Raw genomic sequence first — 16,380 nt, 5'->3', positions numbered from 1 at the left:
AATAACTAACGCGTCTCACAGGACGCGACCCTTCACCGTATTCCCACACCGTGTCCAATACCACACACCACAAACCCCCAAAAGTCAGTGAATGTGTGTGTGTGACTGCGCAGCCATTTATATGAATGATATTATAGTTGGTGCACTTCATGGATGTTACCTGCCGAGCGCTCCTGCGCTCGGGCCTGCAAACAGACTTCGCAAAGGATCTGACGACGCAGATCTGCCTGTGGTACCTTCCGGGGCGATCCCACCCAGTTGGCTGATGAGGTGCTAGAAGAGGTCTGGTCCCAAACCTCTGGGATGGTGACGCGACAGTCTCTAGGTCTTGACACTTCTCTCACTAATGTGATAGGTTCCTATTCTAGGGCTTGTCCCTGCATTAACTCTAACTGACTGTGACTCGGGGTGTATCTGGGCCTGAGGGTATTCGGGCCTAGTGTAGAGGCTACTTGCCTCTCTACACTCAGAGCTCCTACCTCTTCCCGGTCTTCTCTGCCTAACGTGCTCCCCTGCGCAACCTCCTATATCTTCCTGCCATGATCCCGTCACCCTATATGCTCCCTGGCGTCACCTGTTCTGGCTAAGGCTCATTGGACTCGTAGTTCCCTGCTCTAAACCTCCTCTGGTTGGTCCGTGCTTCGCGCGCTTACTGCCACCACTTGCTGCGCATGCGCAACCTTTCATCTGTTTCCGTCGCCTAAGGGACTCACGGCGCAGCGCAAGTACCAAAATGGCGGCACCCTGAACACTTGGGCCACGCGGAGCCTCCGGTGCACCGGAGCGCTCCCTGCACACTCTGCAACCCTCCCTTGTTCTCCCATTCGAACGGAGATAAGGGTGAATCCGGGGGATCTGGCTACACTTATATGGGGGGAGAGAGCTGCAAATGTCTTCAAAAAGCAACTGTTTGCGAGGCATATTCAGTCTGCTTTGCTGCGGCAAGCTGATTAATGAATCACTCTGCCATTAAATATCGAACATTGCCAAGTCTCCTTCGCTAGCTGGAGAATTAGAATCCACCCATCCACCAGCACCATACTAGGTAATGATGAAAACAATATAACTAAAATCAGCGCTAGACCTATTTATAAACAGTGCTGTGCACAATGATAATGAATATAATTTAAAAATGCAGCCTGGTAATCTATTGGGGGAATTATCTCTAGAATGCCCCAAACCAATATGAAAATGCAATTATAGAAAACAACCTGGTGCAAAATGTGCAAAGATAATCGTGAATATACAGTGATAAAACAATATAATGTCAATGAATAAAGGATATATAATGAGAGTGGAGTCCTTTCTTTCAGATGTTGAATGATATTGAACTCAGTTCCCAAGATATGTAGAAAAAAGAAGGAGGTTTTTCTGCTGCAGGCTGTTATCCTGTGATGTATGACAAAAACCATGGACAAAACATTGCGCAGTATTGTTTTTTCAGCAATGAAATTCCCCCATGTTTAGCTTCAACAAATGCCTACTTACTAGATACAAAGTGGGCAGCATACAGTGGAGAGAATCTGTAGTCTTCTAAATCCAGACGCTTTTAGGCTGACACGAACCCCACGTGGTGCACCTTCTCCGGATGGACCCAGATAAATTCTCTTCCTCGGGGTGATGTATCCTGTGTCTGTTCCCGTGCTCCTGTATGTGTATCTCCAGCCAGGGATAAGAAGGGACAGAGGATTGCGCAATATCTAAAAAAATCTTTTAATAACTCCTCCAACACTCGAACAGAAATATACTCACAAAAGCTGTGAGTTCTAAAATCAATAGGAACGCCCGATCCGGCTGTCCAGCAGCAAACAACAGTCCCTGGTAGTCCTTGCCAGTGGCCGCGTGTATCTCGCGTTGCTCCGGCGTGAGCGTGGTGACGTCACCACCTCCGTTCCCACACATGTGACTGAATGTGAAGACAGGCCGGCGTCTCCTTAGGCTCCTCCCTACGCGTTTCGTGACAGGGAACGTCACTTCTTCAGGGGATTGTGGAGCCTATACAATCCCTTGTACTTAAATAGCCCCTTGTTAACCCATTGTGGGATGGAGTGCTTATGAGTCAACATAGGTGAAATGTACCACTGTCCTCAATGGCAGTGGTGGGGTTAAATCACCTCTTGTTGGAATGATTCTAAGGTCATTTGGACCGATGACACAGTTAAATGGATATTACCTCAGTGAACTTTACAACAAGTATAACAATAGAGCAAATAAACATGGTTCAATTGAGTACATGATTACACAACAAATCTCTAACATATAAAGGCAGAACAGGGAGACCACTGAAAAGAAGGTTTGCGGAACACGTGTATAATTTTAAAAAAGGACTGGAAACACATAGCGTTTCAAACCATTTCAAAATCCACCACAATATGTCTCCTGAAGGGCTCACCTGTATTGGTATAGATTGTCCGAAAGTTGGTGTCAGAGGGGGAGATAGACTACAGAGGTTCTCGCAACAAGAGACCTTCTGGATCTATACTTTGAAGACCCTCTCCCCAAAGGATTAAACATAGATTTTGACTTGGCGTCCTTCCTCTAGAGACTCCCTGTTCTACTCACATATAAGGTTCATCATTTCATCTGCACTTTATATGTTAGAGATTTGTTGTGTAATCATGTACTCAATTGAACCATGTTTATTTGCTCTATTGTTATACTTGTTGTAAAGTTCACTGTGGTAATATCCATTTAACTGTGTCATCGGTCCAAATGACCTTAGAATCATTCCAACAAGAGGTGATTTAACCCCACCACTTCCATTGAGGACAGTGGTACATTTCACCTATGTTGACTCATAAGCGCTCCATCCCACAATGGGTTAACAAGGGGCTATTTAAGTACAAGGGATTGTATAGGCTCCACAATCCCCTGAAGAAGTGACGTTCCCCATCACGAAACCCGTAGGGAGGAGCCTAAGGAGACGCCGGCCTGTCTTCACATTCAGTCACCTGTGTGGGAACGGAGGTGGTGATGTCACCACGCTCACGCCGGAGCAACGCGAGATACACGAGGCTACTGGCAAGGACTACCAGGGACTGTTGTTTGCTGCTGGACAGTCGGGTCGGGCGTTCCTATTGATTTTAGAACTCACAGCTTTTGTGAGTATATTTCTGTTCGAGTGTTGGAGGAGTTATTAAAAGATTTTTTTAGATATTGCGCAATCCTCTGTCCTTTCTTATCCCTGGTTGGAGATACACATACAGGAGCACGGGAACAGACACAGGATACATCACCCCGAGGAAGAGAATTTATCTGGGTCCATCCGGAGAAGGTGCACCACGTGGGGTTCGTGTCAGCCTAAAAGCGTCTGGATTTAGAAGACTACAGATTCTCTCCACTGTATGCTGCCCACTTTGTATCTAGTAAGTAGGCATTTGTTGAAGCTAAACATGGGGGGATTTCATTGCTGAAAAAACAATACTGCGCAATGTTTTGTCCATGGTTTTTGTCAAACATCACAGGATAACAGCCTGCAGCAGAAAAACCTCCTTCTTTTTTCTACATATCTTGGGAACTGAGTTCAATAACATTCAACATCTGAAAGAAAGGACTCCACTCTCATTATATATCCTTTATTCATTGACATTATATTGTTTTATCACTGTATATTCACGATTATCTTTGCACATTTTGCGCCAGGTTGTTTTCTAGAATTGCATTTTCACCATACTAGGTAATGTTTTAAGCTCATCTCTGGATATTTTCTGCCTTTTGCACTCCCCAAGCCTGGTTTGTACGTAGTATTTTTTTTACTCTAACCTTTATGCACCTTTCCATATTCGTACCCCTGGAATTCCTCTCACGCCTTCGTCCAGAGGTATTGCATTGCTATTCCTTCCCGTCGTCTACTCTGGCCAACTTGTCCTAGTCTGTCGTGTCTGCCCTTAAAGTGTTTTCTGTTAGTATTGTGCGCCCTCCTTCAGGACTCAAAACATTTGGTGGTTGGTACAGTAGCATCTGCACACACTTTGCACCCTTTCTCCTTCAAGGCAAGGGCTGCCCTCTCCTATAACGTTCTTGTTTTTGTCCAATAGAGAAATCTCTTGTTGCTGTGCAAAGCCCTTCTCAGCCCACCCACCGCTGCAGGCATGCATCCGCTGTCCAGGCACAGACCTTTTTGGGAATCTGAAATGCCTATCCTCTCTATTTAGTGTTACTTCCTTTAGTACGCCGAGAGGCAGCCATAGTACCTCACAGGTTTCCCCCTGTGTTTTTTTTTCTGTCCTGCATGCTCCTGTACATGTTGCTGAATAAGAGTAGGTAACAACCTTTTTCGGCTTCCATTTGCTCTCCCATACACATTCTACGATATGTAGGAAAAGCCAAAAGCTTGTACAGTATGTCAATAAATCGCTACCAAACTCACCAATGTTACCAAATAATCGTCTTCTCGCCTTTAGGTCCCATTGAAGGAGGGAAATTACATTTTGGCTTGCTGGCACATAATATTTAAATATTTCTCTAAGCGGATGGTTTCTATTCCCGAGTAACAATGAAATATAATTTTTGTGTCAGATTGTGATACAATGCAAGACAAGTTTATTTTCCCCCTACCGAGACACTTCTTCCTGCTGAGACAACTCCCAGGCCTCCCTGCACAGACACACACCCTCCAGACCTGCTCTGCCAAGACACACACTCACCCAGGCCCCTCCACTGAGGCATATCCCTGTGCTTACACATACACTCTCTCACACATGCCACTGGAACACTAACTACCCACCACCTCCCTTGCCGAGAAACCCCTTCCCAAATGGCCCCAAAACATCTCATCCATGCCTCCCCGCCAAAAGACACCTTCCCTACCAGAGACTTGCAGAGCAATTATTAACCCCCTTCCTAAGGCCCCCAGAGCAATGATTAACATCTTTCCTCCAAGAGAACTGCAGAGCAATGATTAACCTCCACCCAACAATAATCATAATTATTTAAAGCCCTTGTTGATTCACTGCTTGATGAAGGCCTCCTCAATCATCTGTCAGGTACTGTGATTGCAAACCTCTTCTCCACGTTGCACCAACAAAGAGTTAATCCTCCTGGGACAGGGTAGACATCCTTTCTGTTACCCATGGGAGACCCACATTTTAATGGTTGAGAACAGGATTTAGCAGGTTAAATCTCAGTCTGAGTACAGGCTGACTTGATTAGCCTGCTCACCTGGGTCATTAGAGTTGCTTATGTTTAGCTCTGGGGACCTGGTTAATCCCAGATTGAGAAAAGGCTGGGTTAATTGACCAGGTCCCAGCTCTGGAGCTCTGGAGGGAGAGAGGCCTGACACAAGGTCTGTTTATATTGGAACTCTTGCTCTTGTGTATACTGGACTTGAACTGCTCTTGCTTGGATAAGGGCAACTCCGTTATCAAGGACTTAGATTTTGTTAACCTTTTATATGCTGAAGATAAGCTCTCTTTTGTTCCACCAGTTCTTTTGAGGCTAAATAAAAAGCCTAGATTCAGACAAACCCATGTGTCATTGCGTTGTTCCTGCAACACCTCCCATCTTACATTTGGTCATAGGTCTTGGCATTTTGATATTCCTTGGAATCCAATCAAGTACCATCTTTGTACAACAATGGTAATTACTTTGTGTGATCTGTCTGGCCAGCTTCCATTTCCATTTTCTCACCCTTGTGAGGATGTCACTGACTTTTGCTTGCGTCTAAACCCAACGTTTATTTGTCCTGTCTCTTCAGGTCATACCAAGCATTGATCTCCTCATACTTCTTTGAATTGTCTGAAGCTTTTTAATTATCTTCGTATTTAGTGTATGGAGTGCAATTGGAAGAAACAAGACAATATTTCCAGGGCACCGTCTACTGTGCCTCAAGTGGAAAGTGTTTGACCAGTTTATTCTGCCTTTGCTGGCTTGTAGATGGGAAACGTGGACCCTACTGTAAATTCAAAGATAATTCAGAAGCTTTAGAAAACTCCAAGAAATGTGAATAGATGTATGTTGGGTATTTCCTGAAGAGACAGGAAAAACAACGAAGGGGTTAGAAAGCAAACAAAAGTCAGTGACTTCATCACATGGGCCAGACATATTGCGCTAAGAAATGACCATCGTTGGACAAAGATGGTACTCCACTGGATTCCAAAGGATAGTGAAGGCCAAGACAATGACCAATGGAAATCAAATTGAAATGGAGGCTATCAGAAAAATCGTTAGAGGAAGATGAAAAAGAGAGGCTTGCAAATGTAGTACCTGGAAGAGCATTAGGCAGAGCTTCATCCAGCAGTGGATTGACAAGGATGGCTGTGTGTGTGTATACAACATATATTATATATATGTATGGCTGTGTGTGTGTCTGTGTATATATATATATATATATATATATATATATATATATATATATATATATATATATGAGACTTGCTCTTGTGCCAGCTTGTGCTTAATTCAATGCGAGACAAGTGTATCACACCCCAAATTAAATGTTTCATGCGATCAATGATGTAATGCATGATGGGGTATGAGGCTGAAAACTATGAATTTCCTGGCTCTTGAACATTTGATTTCTCATATATAACATTCCTTTAATAATGTTTTTGTACTGACAAGTTGGAGGCTTACACCTGTTTGATCAGAGCTGTCCCTTTCTCTCAAGGTGAGGCAGGGCCTATTTTCATTAAGTCCCCTCAGATTCCGTCCTCACGGCTGGCAATCACTTGGGTCTGATGAACGGACTGTCTAAAGCAGGAGCACTGACTGCTTATACTTCATATTTAGCCTCTGTTGTTCCTGGCTCTGTCCAGGAGGAGATCCTTATTACAAATCCCAATCTGACACTCCCCCTAACCCTAGTGGGTTCCTACTAGGGAGGGGCTCTTCGCTGGGATGGGAGAGTTAGCTCATTGGTAGCCACACATACAGAATAACAATCATTAATATAAAGTAACATGTACAAACCAAGTTGATGGAATGTCTAGCATGCCTCATCTGTAGGACTAGAGCTTATGCATTGTAGTGTCCTCTTTCCATTGTAATATAACTTTTGCTTTAAACTTGTAGAAGTCCAGATAATGATGATGTTCCCTGGTGCTATGTAATGAAGAATCACCATATGTCCTGGGAGTATTGCAATATAAAACAGTGTGGTAAGTGCTAATTAAACAATATATACTTTTATTATACAGATCTTCACATTGTTGGTATACATTAAAGAAGCCATTCCATGGAGCTGTGGTTCACAAACCTCTACTTCTGAACCACTGGTTGCACCATGTTTTAGGCTAAGTGAATGCACCTGCAAACAAGTGAATATACCTACACCTGAAGACTGTTCGGATATAAAAATTATATATTTTTATTGGTTGCCTCAAAAATCTTGCCTGGCCCCGGGACCCGATGAAAAGTTTGAGAAACACTGACCTTGGAGCCTCCTTTGTTTTCCTACTTGAACTGGGAAGCCCCGGAAGTAGTAATACTGTAAGGTGGTTTTACTAGGAGAACCCCCAGGAACGAGCAGATACCCAGTTATAACAATAACACTGACCACATCAGCCATTGAAAGAGGACAATGCCGATTGTCATGGCGACAGATATTTATTTACTCAGTAGCAACTACGTTGCTGGCAGCCAAGTTACATAGTAGATGAGGTTGAAAAAAGTAATACTGTACGTCCTTCCACTTCAACCTATGCTAAATTTAGACGACTGATACATTATCCTTATTTGTACTTCCAGCATATTGATCCAGAGGAAGGCAACCAAAAAACCCCAGTGAAACATCATCTAATGATATCTCATAAGGGGGGAAATAAATTCCTTCCTAACTCCAAATATTGGCAATCAGATTACTCCCTGGATCAACATCCTACCCATATTTACTTATTTGTTATATCCCTGTATACTTTTTTTTTTTTAAAGTTGTCCAACTTCTTTTTGAAGATATCTATTGTATCTGCCATCACAGTCTCCATGGGTAATGAATTCCACATTTTAACTGCCGTTACTGTAAAGAACCCTTTTCTTTGTTGCTGGTGAAATCTCCTTTCCTCCAACCTTATTGGATGACTCTGTGTTGTTTATACTGCTTTTGGGATGAATAGTTCTTTTGAAAGCATCTTGTATTGTCCCCGAATATATTTGTATATAGTTTTCATATCCCCTCTTAGATGCCTCTTTTTTAATGTAAACAAATCTAATTTAACTAGCCTCTCCTCATAAGTCAGATCATCCATCCCTTTTATTAATTTGACGGCTCTTTTCTAAACTCTCTAGTTCCATAATATATTTTCTAAGAAGTGGTGCTCAAAATGGTACTCCATATTGAAGGTGTGGTCTTACTAATGCTTAATAAAGGGACATAATTATGTTTACTGCCCTTCCATCCATTGCCCGTTTAATGCAAGATAAGATCTTATTTGCCCTTGCAGCTACTGCATGACTTTGGGCACTGTGGAAATGGAGTCCTTGAGTATTAAATGTAATGGTTTGGTTATTACTGAACTTAACTCCTTAAGAACTCTTGGATGTATACCATCGGGGCCAGGTGCCTTATTTACTTTAATTTGATCAAACCGTCTATAAACTTATTGCTCAGTTCGTTAATTTAGAGATTGTGACTTCCTCCTGCGGCACTACTATTGCAATTGATTCTTCATTAGTAAATACAGAGGCAAGGAGTTTTTTTTTAATAACTCTGCTTTTTCCTTATCTCCAATAATTTGCTTGCCCATGTCACACTGAAAGGGTCCTATATTTTCTTTTTGTATTTTTTTTTGTTATTAAGGTACTTAAAGAACTTTTAGGGTTGATCTTACTTTCTGTTGCAATCCTTTTTTCATTATCAATTTTTGCTAATTTGATTGCCCTTTTGCAACTTTTGTTACAATCCTTATAATTCTGATTTGAAGCCTCCGTCCCTTCTGAATTTAAAAATCAAAATGCCTGCCTCTTCTTTTCCATTTCCTCCCCTACCTGTTTATTTAGCCACATTGGTTTAGACTTGTTTCTTTTATATTTATTACCCAACGCTATATACTAATAAGTTTTCTTTTCTAAAACTGTTTTAAAGACTGCCTATTTATCTTCCACAATTTTCCAAGCAAAAACATCATCACAATGTATTTCTTGTAGATTAGTTCTCAGTTTATTCAAATCTGCTTTTCTAAAATCTAAAGTCTTTGTTGAACCTAAGTAATATGTTTTTTTTTATCATTTATTTAAAATAAGACCATGTTATCATCACTGTTACCAAAATGTTCCCAGGTGTAAATATTTGTTATTACTTTTACATTGTTTGATATGACCAAATCAAGTATTGTCCCTCTCCTGGTTGGTTCCTCAATAATTCAGGTCATGTAATTGTCTTTCGGCACCCCCAAAAACCTGTTTCATTTAGTTGTAATTCTAATCTCATTGCCCCAGTCAATGTTTGGATAATTAAAATCACACATTATGCAAACATGACCCAGTTTTGAGGCCTTCTCCATTTGCAAAAGTATTTTGCTTCCTCAATCTCACAGATATTTGGTGTTTTATAGCATATTCCCACAAACATTTTTGGTGTACTTCTACCTCCATTGCTAATTTCTAACCACAAGGTCTCAACATTTTCATCATTCTCTTCATAAACATCTTCCCTTATAATAGGTTTTAGATCCGTTTAACATATAAACATACTCCACCTCCTCTTCTATTTGTTCGATCCTTCCGAAAAGGGGAATAACCCTCTAAATTAACTGAGTTTAGTTTCATCCCATCATGTTTCAGTAATGCCTATGATCATACCGCTCCCTTGCAGCTATTAATTCAAGATCCCCCATTTTATCTGTCAGGTTTCTTGCATTAGCAAGTCTGCATTTAACTTTTTTTCCAGTCTGTTCTTTTTTCTTTTCTGCTCCTGCCTTTCTACTCCAATTGGATTTAGTCTTCAGACGTTTTCTTGTATTATCTGTATTCAATATGGTTGTGTCCCTGTTTTCCAATCTCCCACTTGCCTCATTCTACCGTCATGACCCCTTGCTATTTCCCCATCTTTTCTATTTAATTCATTATCTGTTGCTTCTCCCTCCCCCTACATCCTAGTTTAAAATCTCATCCATCCTTTTTAACATTCTCTCGCTTAGCACAGAAGATACCTCAACATTGAAGTGCAGTCTGACACCCTGCTTCCCCTTCTAACTGTTACCCAGCTACCTACCTGTTCCTCACTCACAGCTCCACCATCTGCACCACTAGTCCCAGCCAGGGCCTGCTCAGTGAGCACTAAACTGCCTTCAAGATTGTCAATGTCCTGCAATATTGCAAGTTTCCTCTTCAGATTTAGTGACATTCTCAATCCTTCTCATTGTTCCAACTATGGAGTTATTAGTACTAACAATTTACTATACTCCACTATACCTTGTTTCACTGCTTCCTTGTTCCAACTCTTTCTGGTTCTAACTCCACACATGATACAAACAGCACTCCTTCGTTTGAGCCTTTCCTTTTCTGGTTGGTCTCTTGGCTAACCAGATGTCGTATTAACGGATTGGCTGGCTTCACCAGCCAATCACTTTAAGGCTTAAAATATGCTGGTTCTAACCCCACACTTGATACAGACAGCACTCCTTACCTTGCCCACTTCACGGACTCACCAGCCACATGCCCATTTTGTGGCGCAAGGGAGTCTGTGTTCCACATTTATTTTAAATGTATCAAATATTAGAAGGAAAGGTGTGTTTAGTAACCTGTACCTTCAACAAATGAGCTTCTAGCTAGAAGGTACAGGTGACTAAACACACCTTTCCTTCTAATTTTTGATAAATTTGTCATATCAAGCTCATCTGATGCACCCAATGCCACTCTAAGCATTTGTGGACACACTCATATCACATCCCATTTCATATTATTAGTGAGCAGTATATCTTGTTTGTGCTTTTGTGTTCCACATTTATTTTAGCTGCGCCAAACTGCAGCCCCTCCTGTCATTCTTGAGGGGCCTCCTCTTGCAGTTCTGTTGCACTTCTCCCCGCAACTTTTTTTTTTCCGGCGCCCAGTATCCCGGAACACTAGGGCCAGGGACCTCTTCGTCAACCTGATCCTGGCATTAGCCAAACTGGCTATTTATAAGTCCAGGAAGCGGTGTTTGGCTGGGGAGGTTGGCTTGGGAGATATTCCTTACCTGCGAGGCCTTATTCCGGGCATTGGTGTGCTCCCGTATCCGAGCAGAGTACACCCACGCTGTGGCCACTGGGCAGGAAGCTGCATTCACTTCCCAGTGGGCCTTAAGCGGGGTGCTCTGCTCGGTATCCCCCCATGGTTTTTCTTTTAAACTCCACATCCTCCTTTAATGCACTTTACTTTCAGTTACAGGTGCACTTACATACTGGTTTTTGTTATTTATTTCTTTTGAACCTTTTCTTTTTTGGTTGGTCCTAAATGACCTACTGTACTAGATGCTGTATTCACTGATTGGCTGGCTTTGCCAACCAATCAGTTATAAGGTTTCAAAATATATCTGCTTCTAATTCCCCACTTAATACAAACAGATTTTTAAATCAACCAGTAATTAGTCACATAGATTAGGAAACGCAAACTCAGGATTCATTACAAGCCTCTGTTTTAAATGAAGACACTCACTCTAACCAGATGTGTTAGGTTAGCAATCAACTAACCACAACCACTGCTGGGTCAATCAGGCAGAGAGAGAAAAAAAAGTTAGTTACAGACTTTCAATTACCACACCATTTTTAAATAAATTAACCAAGTTGTTTACCTCAAAGTGTTTGGGTGTCAGATCTCTAAATCTGTTGAACTGGAATCTTTATGCTCCTGCTCTTATTGAAATGAAGAGAGAAGAAATATGTCCGTCTCATTTAACTATTTCTGCAACAGGCATTTTCATGACAACCAATTATAACACAAACCACAATGCAAATGGTCAGAACATTTTTATCCAGATAGATTTAATTTGCCCCCAAGAATGCAATATATCTATTTGATATCAATACTATATGGTGTAATGTCCAAAACGTTTAAAGTATTTATAGAAAAAAAACTCTTCAGAGAAAAAAATGGGTGTTTGTGCTTTGAATTTTTCTAACTATTAACATTTTTTTATAGTTGACATGTCAAGGACATTGATACTCCATGAAGACTTGCCTAAAATACCTGTGATGGCCGTACAGCCATCATGTGGGAAAAAACACGAAAAGCGAGTACCAAGGGGTAGAATCGTTGGAGGCCTGTCAGCGTTACCTGCGTCTCATCCCTGGCTTGCAGCTCTATATATTGAGAACGGTTTCTGCACTGGAAGTCTTGTACAGCCCTGCTGGGTTGTTTCTGCTGCTCATTGCTTTGCACAAAGGTAAACACGTTTAAAACGGCAAGTAGGTTATTTACTATAGTGATAAGCAAAAGAAAGAGGATACCCACTCAACCACTATTGTAGAATAATCAGGGTGTAATAGTAGGGGAAATAATGTACATACAAGTGTATAGAATCCTGGGCCCTAGCAACACTCCCGTAAGGGGAACCGGGATAGGCTATTACTACAGCAAGAATGCAGGTGGATATTTGATCTACATATACAGTACTACTGTACATTAATTTGGCCTCAATGAGGGATTCATATATTCATCATTTTTATGATACTTTGTTAGTGACTCTGGGGATAGTTGTTATCTATCACCCTTTGATGTTGTAACATCATACATACAGGGTTAGGCTGCGCCCATTGTAAGTTCAGCCTGCGGGTGCTTTCCCTGTCCATGGTACGCGTGCCGTCCGTGGGCGTGTATAGCAGCATGCCAGTGACGTCACAGAGCTGGTTCGCCCTCATTGGGCGAACCGCTCATGTGACCGGCCTGTCGCGCCAATAAATCAGTTTTAACTGATTTCTTGCGCAACGCGCGCCCCTTCCCGCTTTCGCGTGCATGCGCCCGCACGCCGCATGGAAGCAATCACTGCCATGGGCAGTTTCATCGGTCAATGTGCGCACACCTCCACACGGTCTGCCCGACCATGGACACAGCTTTATACTGCTGTTTTTTATACTGGACCATTGATCTGACATAACTAGGTGCTTTCATACACTGATTATTGCAGTACAACCATGCTTTCCCCTCATAGCTGTACATAACCATATGTAGAATTCCACCGCCCTTTAATAGACCAACTCTGGCAACCAACATATTTTATTTATCAATAAAACTCGATTGGGCAAGCCCGCTGACATCATCATCGTCAGCGGTAGATCCACACTGGGACACCACCTCCAAGGTGGCTATTGTTATACGTTCGCAATATTTATATGCTTTGCCCGTAGAATAGTTTTATTCCAATTGCAATTGTTACAGTAGGGACAATAAACAGAGATACTCCCCTTCCTTCACCTGTCCGATCACTGTTTATCCTTAGAGATAGGGACAGCCATAGGTACAACTTTGGTAGGACTGGCTTTGCTGGGTGTGATAGTATTACGTATGCCTAAATGGAGATCAGTTGGTGCCGAGGTGCCTATGGATGAAGCATATATTGGAAAATACAGTATAAAATATACATTTATTAAAACATAAGAAAACATAAAATAAAATATTGCATATAATACAAATTTGGTACCTAAACCTGGAGTGAGCTGAATCAATATGTAGCAATATATTCTTCACAAGAGTCCCAAATACAGAGATATCTATGTAACCAGTCCTCTAAACAGAATTAGGGACTGGGATGTATTAGTAGGATACTACCTCCAATCAATCTAATATAGGGGCTCCAAAGCTTCTCCAGTGTGTTGGATAAAGCGCTTTATCTTGAATTGAGACCGTTATCAAAGAGGAAAATTGCGGTTATCTATCTTTAATTAGGCCGTGTGAGTTTTTTGTTTACTGTCACTCCTTTAAAGGAGTTTGCATTCACGAACCACAGTCAGCGTTGAGGGTGAAGTCTCACACAAGCCCGTGTGAGTCACTGAAACTAATTGTTCACGTTTCATTTACTGTATATCCAGTGGCAATCCACTATCACCCCACCCTTCACATCCCCCACCTCCTCCCCCCCCCCCTTCATCCCCCACACACGTTGATGCATGCACTAATACTGTGTTTTATTCTATTTTATTCCATCTTTTATTCAACTCCACTCTGTTCCACCAACATCGTGAGGTCCATGAGTTTGCGCTGACCATCTTCATACTTCTATTCAAATTGCTTTGCAAGATTCCTTCATTCCTGCTCTGTCATTGGTAGGGAAATCCCCAAATCCTCAGTGTGACAGGGTGAATGAACGTCACCAGCTATATGCCTGGCAGACGTATGTGTAGGTATGCAGTGCAGCAGTGACGAGGTTAATTTCAGCTGGGAATCTCCTGACAATTAGAGTGGTCCCAACTGCATAATCAAGGTGTTTTAAAACCCCCAGGCTGTACACACATGTAGGCTTGCTGGCCAAGAGATAGGACGGAAATGCTGAAGTAAGATTATTGCTATAAGGTCTGTTTTCAAAGGACATGTTTGATGAACTGTCTGTGTTTTGTATGCTGAAAAGAAGCTATTTTGTTTTTGTGTGCTGTATTTTTTAAGGCTCAATAAATAAGCCTTATCAAGAGAACCCGCGTGTGTGGTTGCATGTACCCTGCAACATATGGTGTCAGAAGTGCTGGGATTTTGAGAGGCCACTGCAGTTGAAGGGCCACACACACAAATTTTTTTTTTTTTTTTAAAAATGGAAGAACTTTTAAAAGCGTTTCTGTGCGAGCAGGCCCGACTACAGGCAGAGAGAGATGAAAGACTATTGCAGCAGCAAACCCAGCTCCTAATCCAGCAGCAGGAAGCACGGGATGAGTGGATGGCCAGGTTGCTGACTCAATCCCAGGGGTCTGCCAGTCCAGAACTTGCGAACAAACCCCCGGTCCTACTGAGGAAAATGGCTCCGAACGAGGATCCAGAGGCTTTTCTACTGACGTTTGAAATAGTTGCCGTAGCCCAGGGCTGGTTTGCAGATCGCTGGGCAACCGTTTTGGCCCCGCTCCTCATAGGAGAAGCCCAAGCCTCATATCAGGGCCTCCCAGCAGACCAGGCAATGGATTACAAACAAGTAAAAGCCGACATACTGGATCGCTTAGGTCTGATCCCAGAGACCTACCAGCAGCAGTTCCGGAGCCTGAAGTATACCACTAAGATGAGACCCCGGGTCCTCGCTCAGCGGTTATTGGACTTGTGTACTTGCTGGATACAACCCTAGGAGCGCACTAAGGAGGCAATTCTTGAGCAAGTTGTGTTGGAAAAATTCCTACAGGTAATACCCCCTTCCGCACGCTCTTGGGTAAAACGCCATGCTGCTGAAACCCTAGCTTTGGCGGTTCGACTCGTTGAGAACTTCCTTGGGGCCGAGGACCAGACGAGTGCCCGGGAGGGGACGGATCTGACTACACCGACACTTGCGGACGCCCAAAGAGGGAGACCGGAGCAACGGGGAAACTACGGACCTTCCATACGCCACCGCCAAGTTCCACGGAAGGAGCAGTCCTTACAACAATGGAGAGGTCTAAATGCCGATCAACGCCAAGAGCCTCCTCCACTTCCTGATGTTGAATCTTAGCCACATGAGAGGAACTTCGGAGGACGTCGCACACAGGACCCATCGGAAGCCTGGTCTCCAGTATCAGGCCCAGCTGAGCGATATCCGCGTCACCCTCCGGCGAGGGAACCCTCTCCATGTTCTGCCTGCGGAGAACAAGGCCACAGTTAAGTGGACTGTCCACAGATGGATTGTTCCTTCAGCAGGACCGTCGCCTCCGCCTTCACCGGAGAAAATTACAAGCCCTGGCTTGTTCAAGCCCAGGTTGGGGGTAAAACCATCCAGGCCCTTGTAGATTCGGGCTCTGGGAAAAGTCTGGTCTTCCAGGAACTGTTACTGCCTAATGTGTGTTCTTTTGACTCCCCATGGAGTATAGAATGTATACACGGCGATGTAAAATGGTATCCAACGGCCAAAATCCGGCTACAGGTAAAAGGTCAGGAGGCCTACCTTGAAGTAGGAGTCGTTTCTTGGCTCCCTGCCCACGTTGTGCTCGGCCGGGACTGGCTTTCTTTCAGACCTAATGGCACCAGTCTCTCAAGAGGAGCCTTATTCTATGGCTCAGGAGAACCCATGTAAACTGTTCCCCTTCTCGGCAGACCTTTTCCCCAGATGACACCGGGTTCAAAAGACTCGGAAGCAAAGGCCTCTGACAAACAGGACTGGTTGCAGAAATCTGGGTCTCAAGGTGACCATTCTAGTAGCCAGAAGTCACTATTGATGGCTGGGGATGGCCAGAAGGAGGGGATATGGGCCCTGGAGATTTACCAGATATATACCTCCCTGATTTTCGCCAGAGGCAAAGGGAAGACCCAGTCCTTGCTAGACAGTATGATAAAGTGGTAAAAATTGATGAGCAGATATTGAATGCACAG

The 16,380-nt window shown here is 43.1% G+C and overlaps 1 protein-coding gene across 3 annotated transcripts in view; it reads left to right on the top strand.

Moving 5' to 3' along the window:
* Positions 1-16,380, top strand: part of HGFAC (HGF activator) — a 218,990-nt gene that overhangs the window by 134,263 nt on the left and 68,347 nt on the right. For all 3 annotated transcript variants that reach the window (XM_075570181.1, XM_075570171.1, XM_075570163.1), the window contains exons 9-10: positions 7,012-7,097; positions 12,052-12,295. In XM_075570181.1, the coding sequence (XP_075426296.1) occupies positions 7,012-7,097; positions 12,052-12,295 (330 nt within the window). The remainder of the gene's footprint in view (positions 1-7,011; positions 7,098-12,051; positions 12,296-16,380) is intronic.

The sequence above is a fragment of the Ascaphus truei genome, chromosome 1, assembly GCF_040206685.1.
Source record: "Ascaphus truei isolate aAscTru1 chromosome 1, aAscTru1.hap1, whole genome shotgun sequence".
Taxonomy (NCBI): Eukaryota; Metazoa; Chordata; class Amphibia; order Anura; family Ascaphidae; genus Ascaphus; species Ascaphus truei.
The sequence above is the reverse complement of the archived record's forward strand: the minus strand, read 5'-3'. Positions and strand labels throughout refer to the sequence as shown.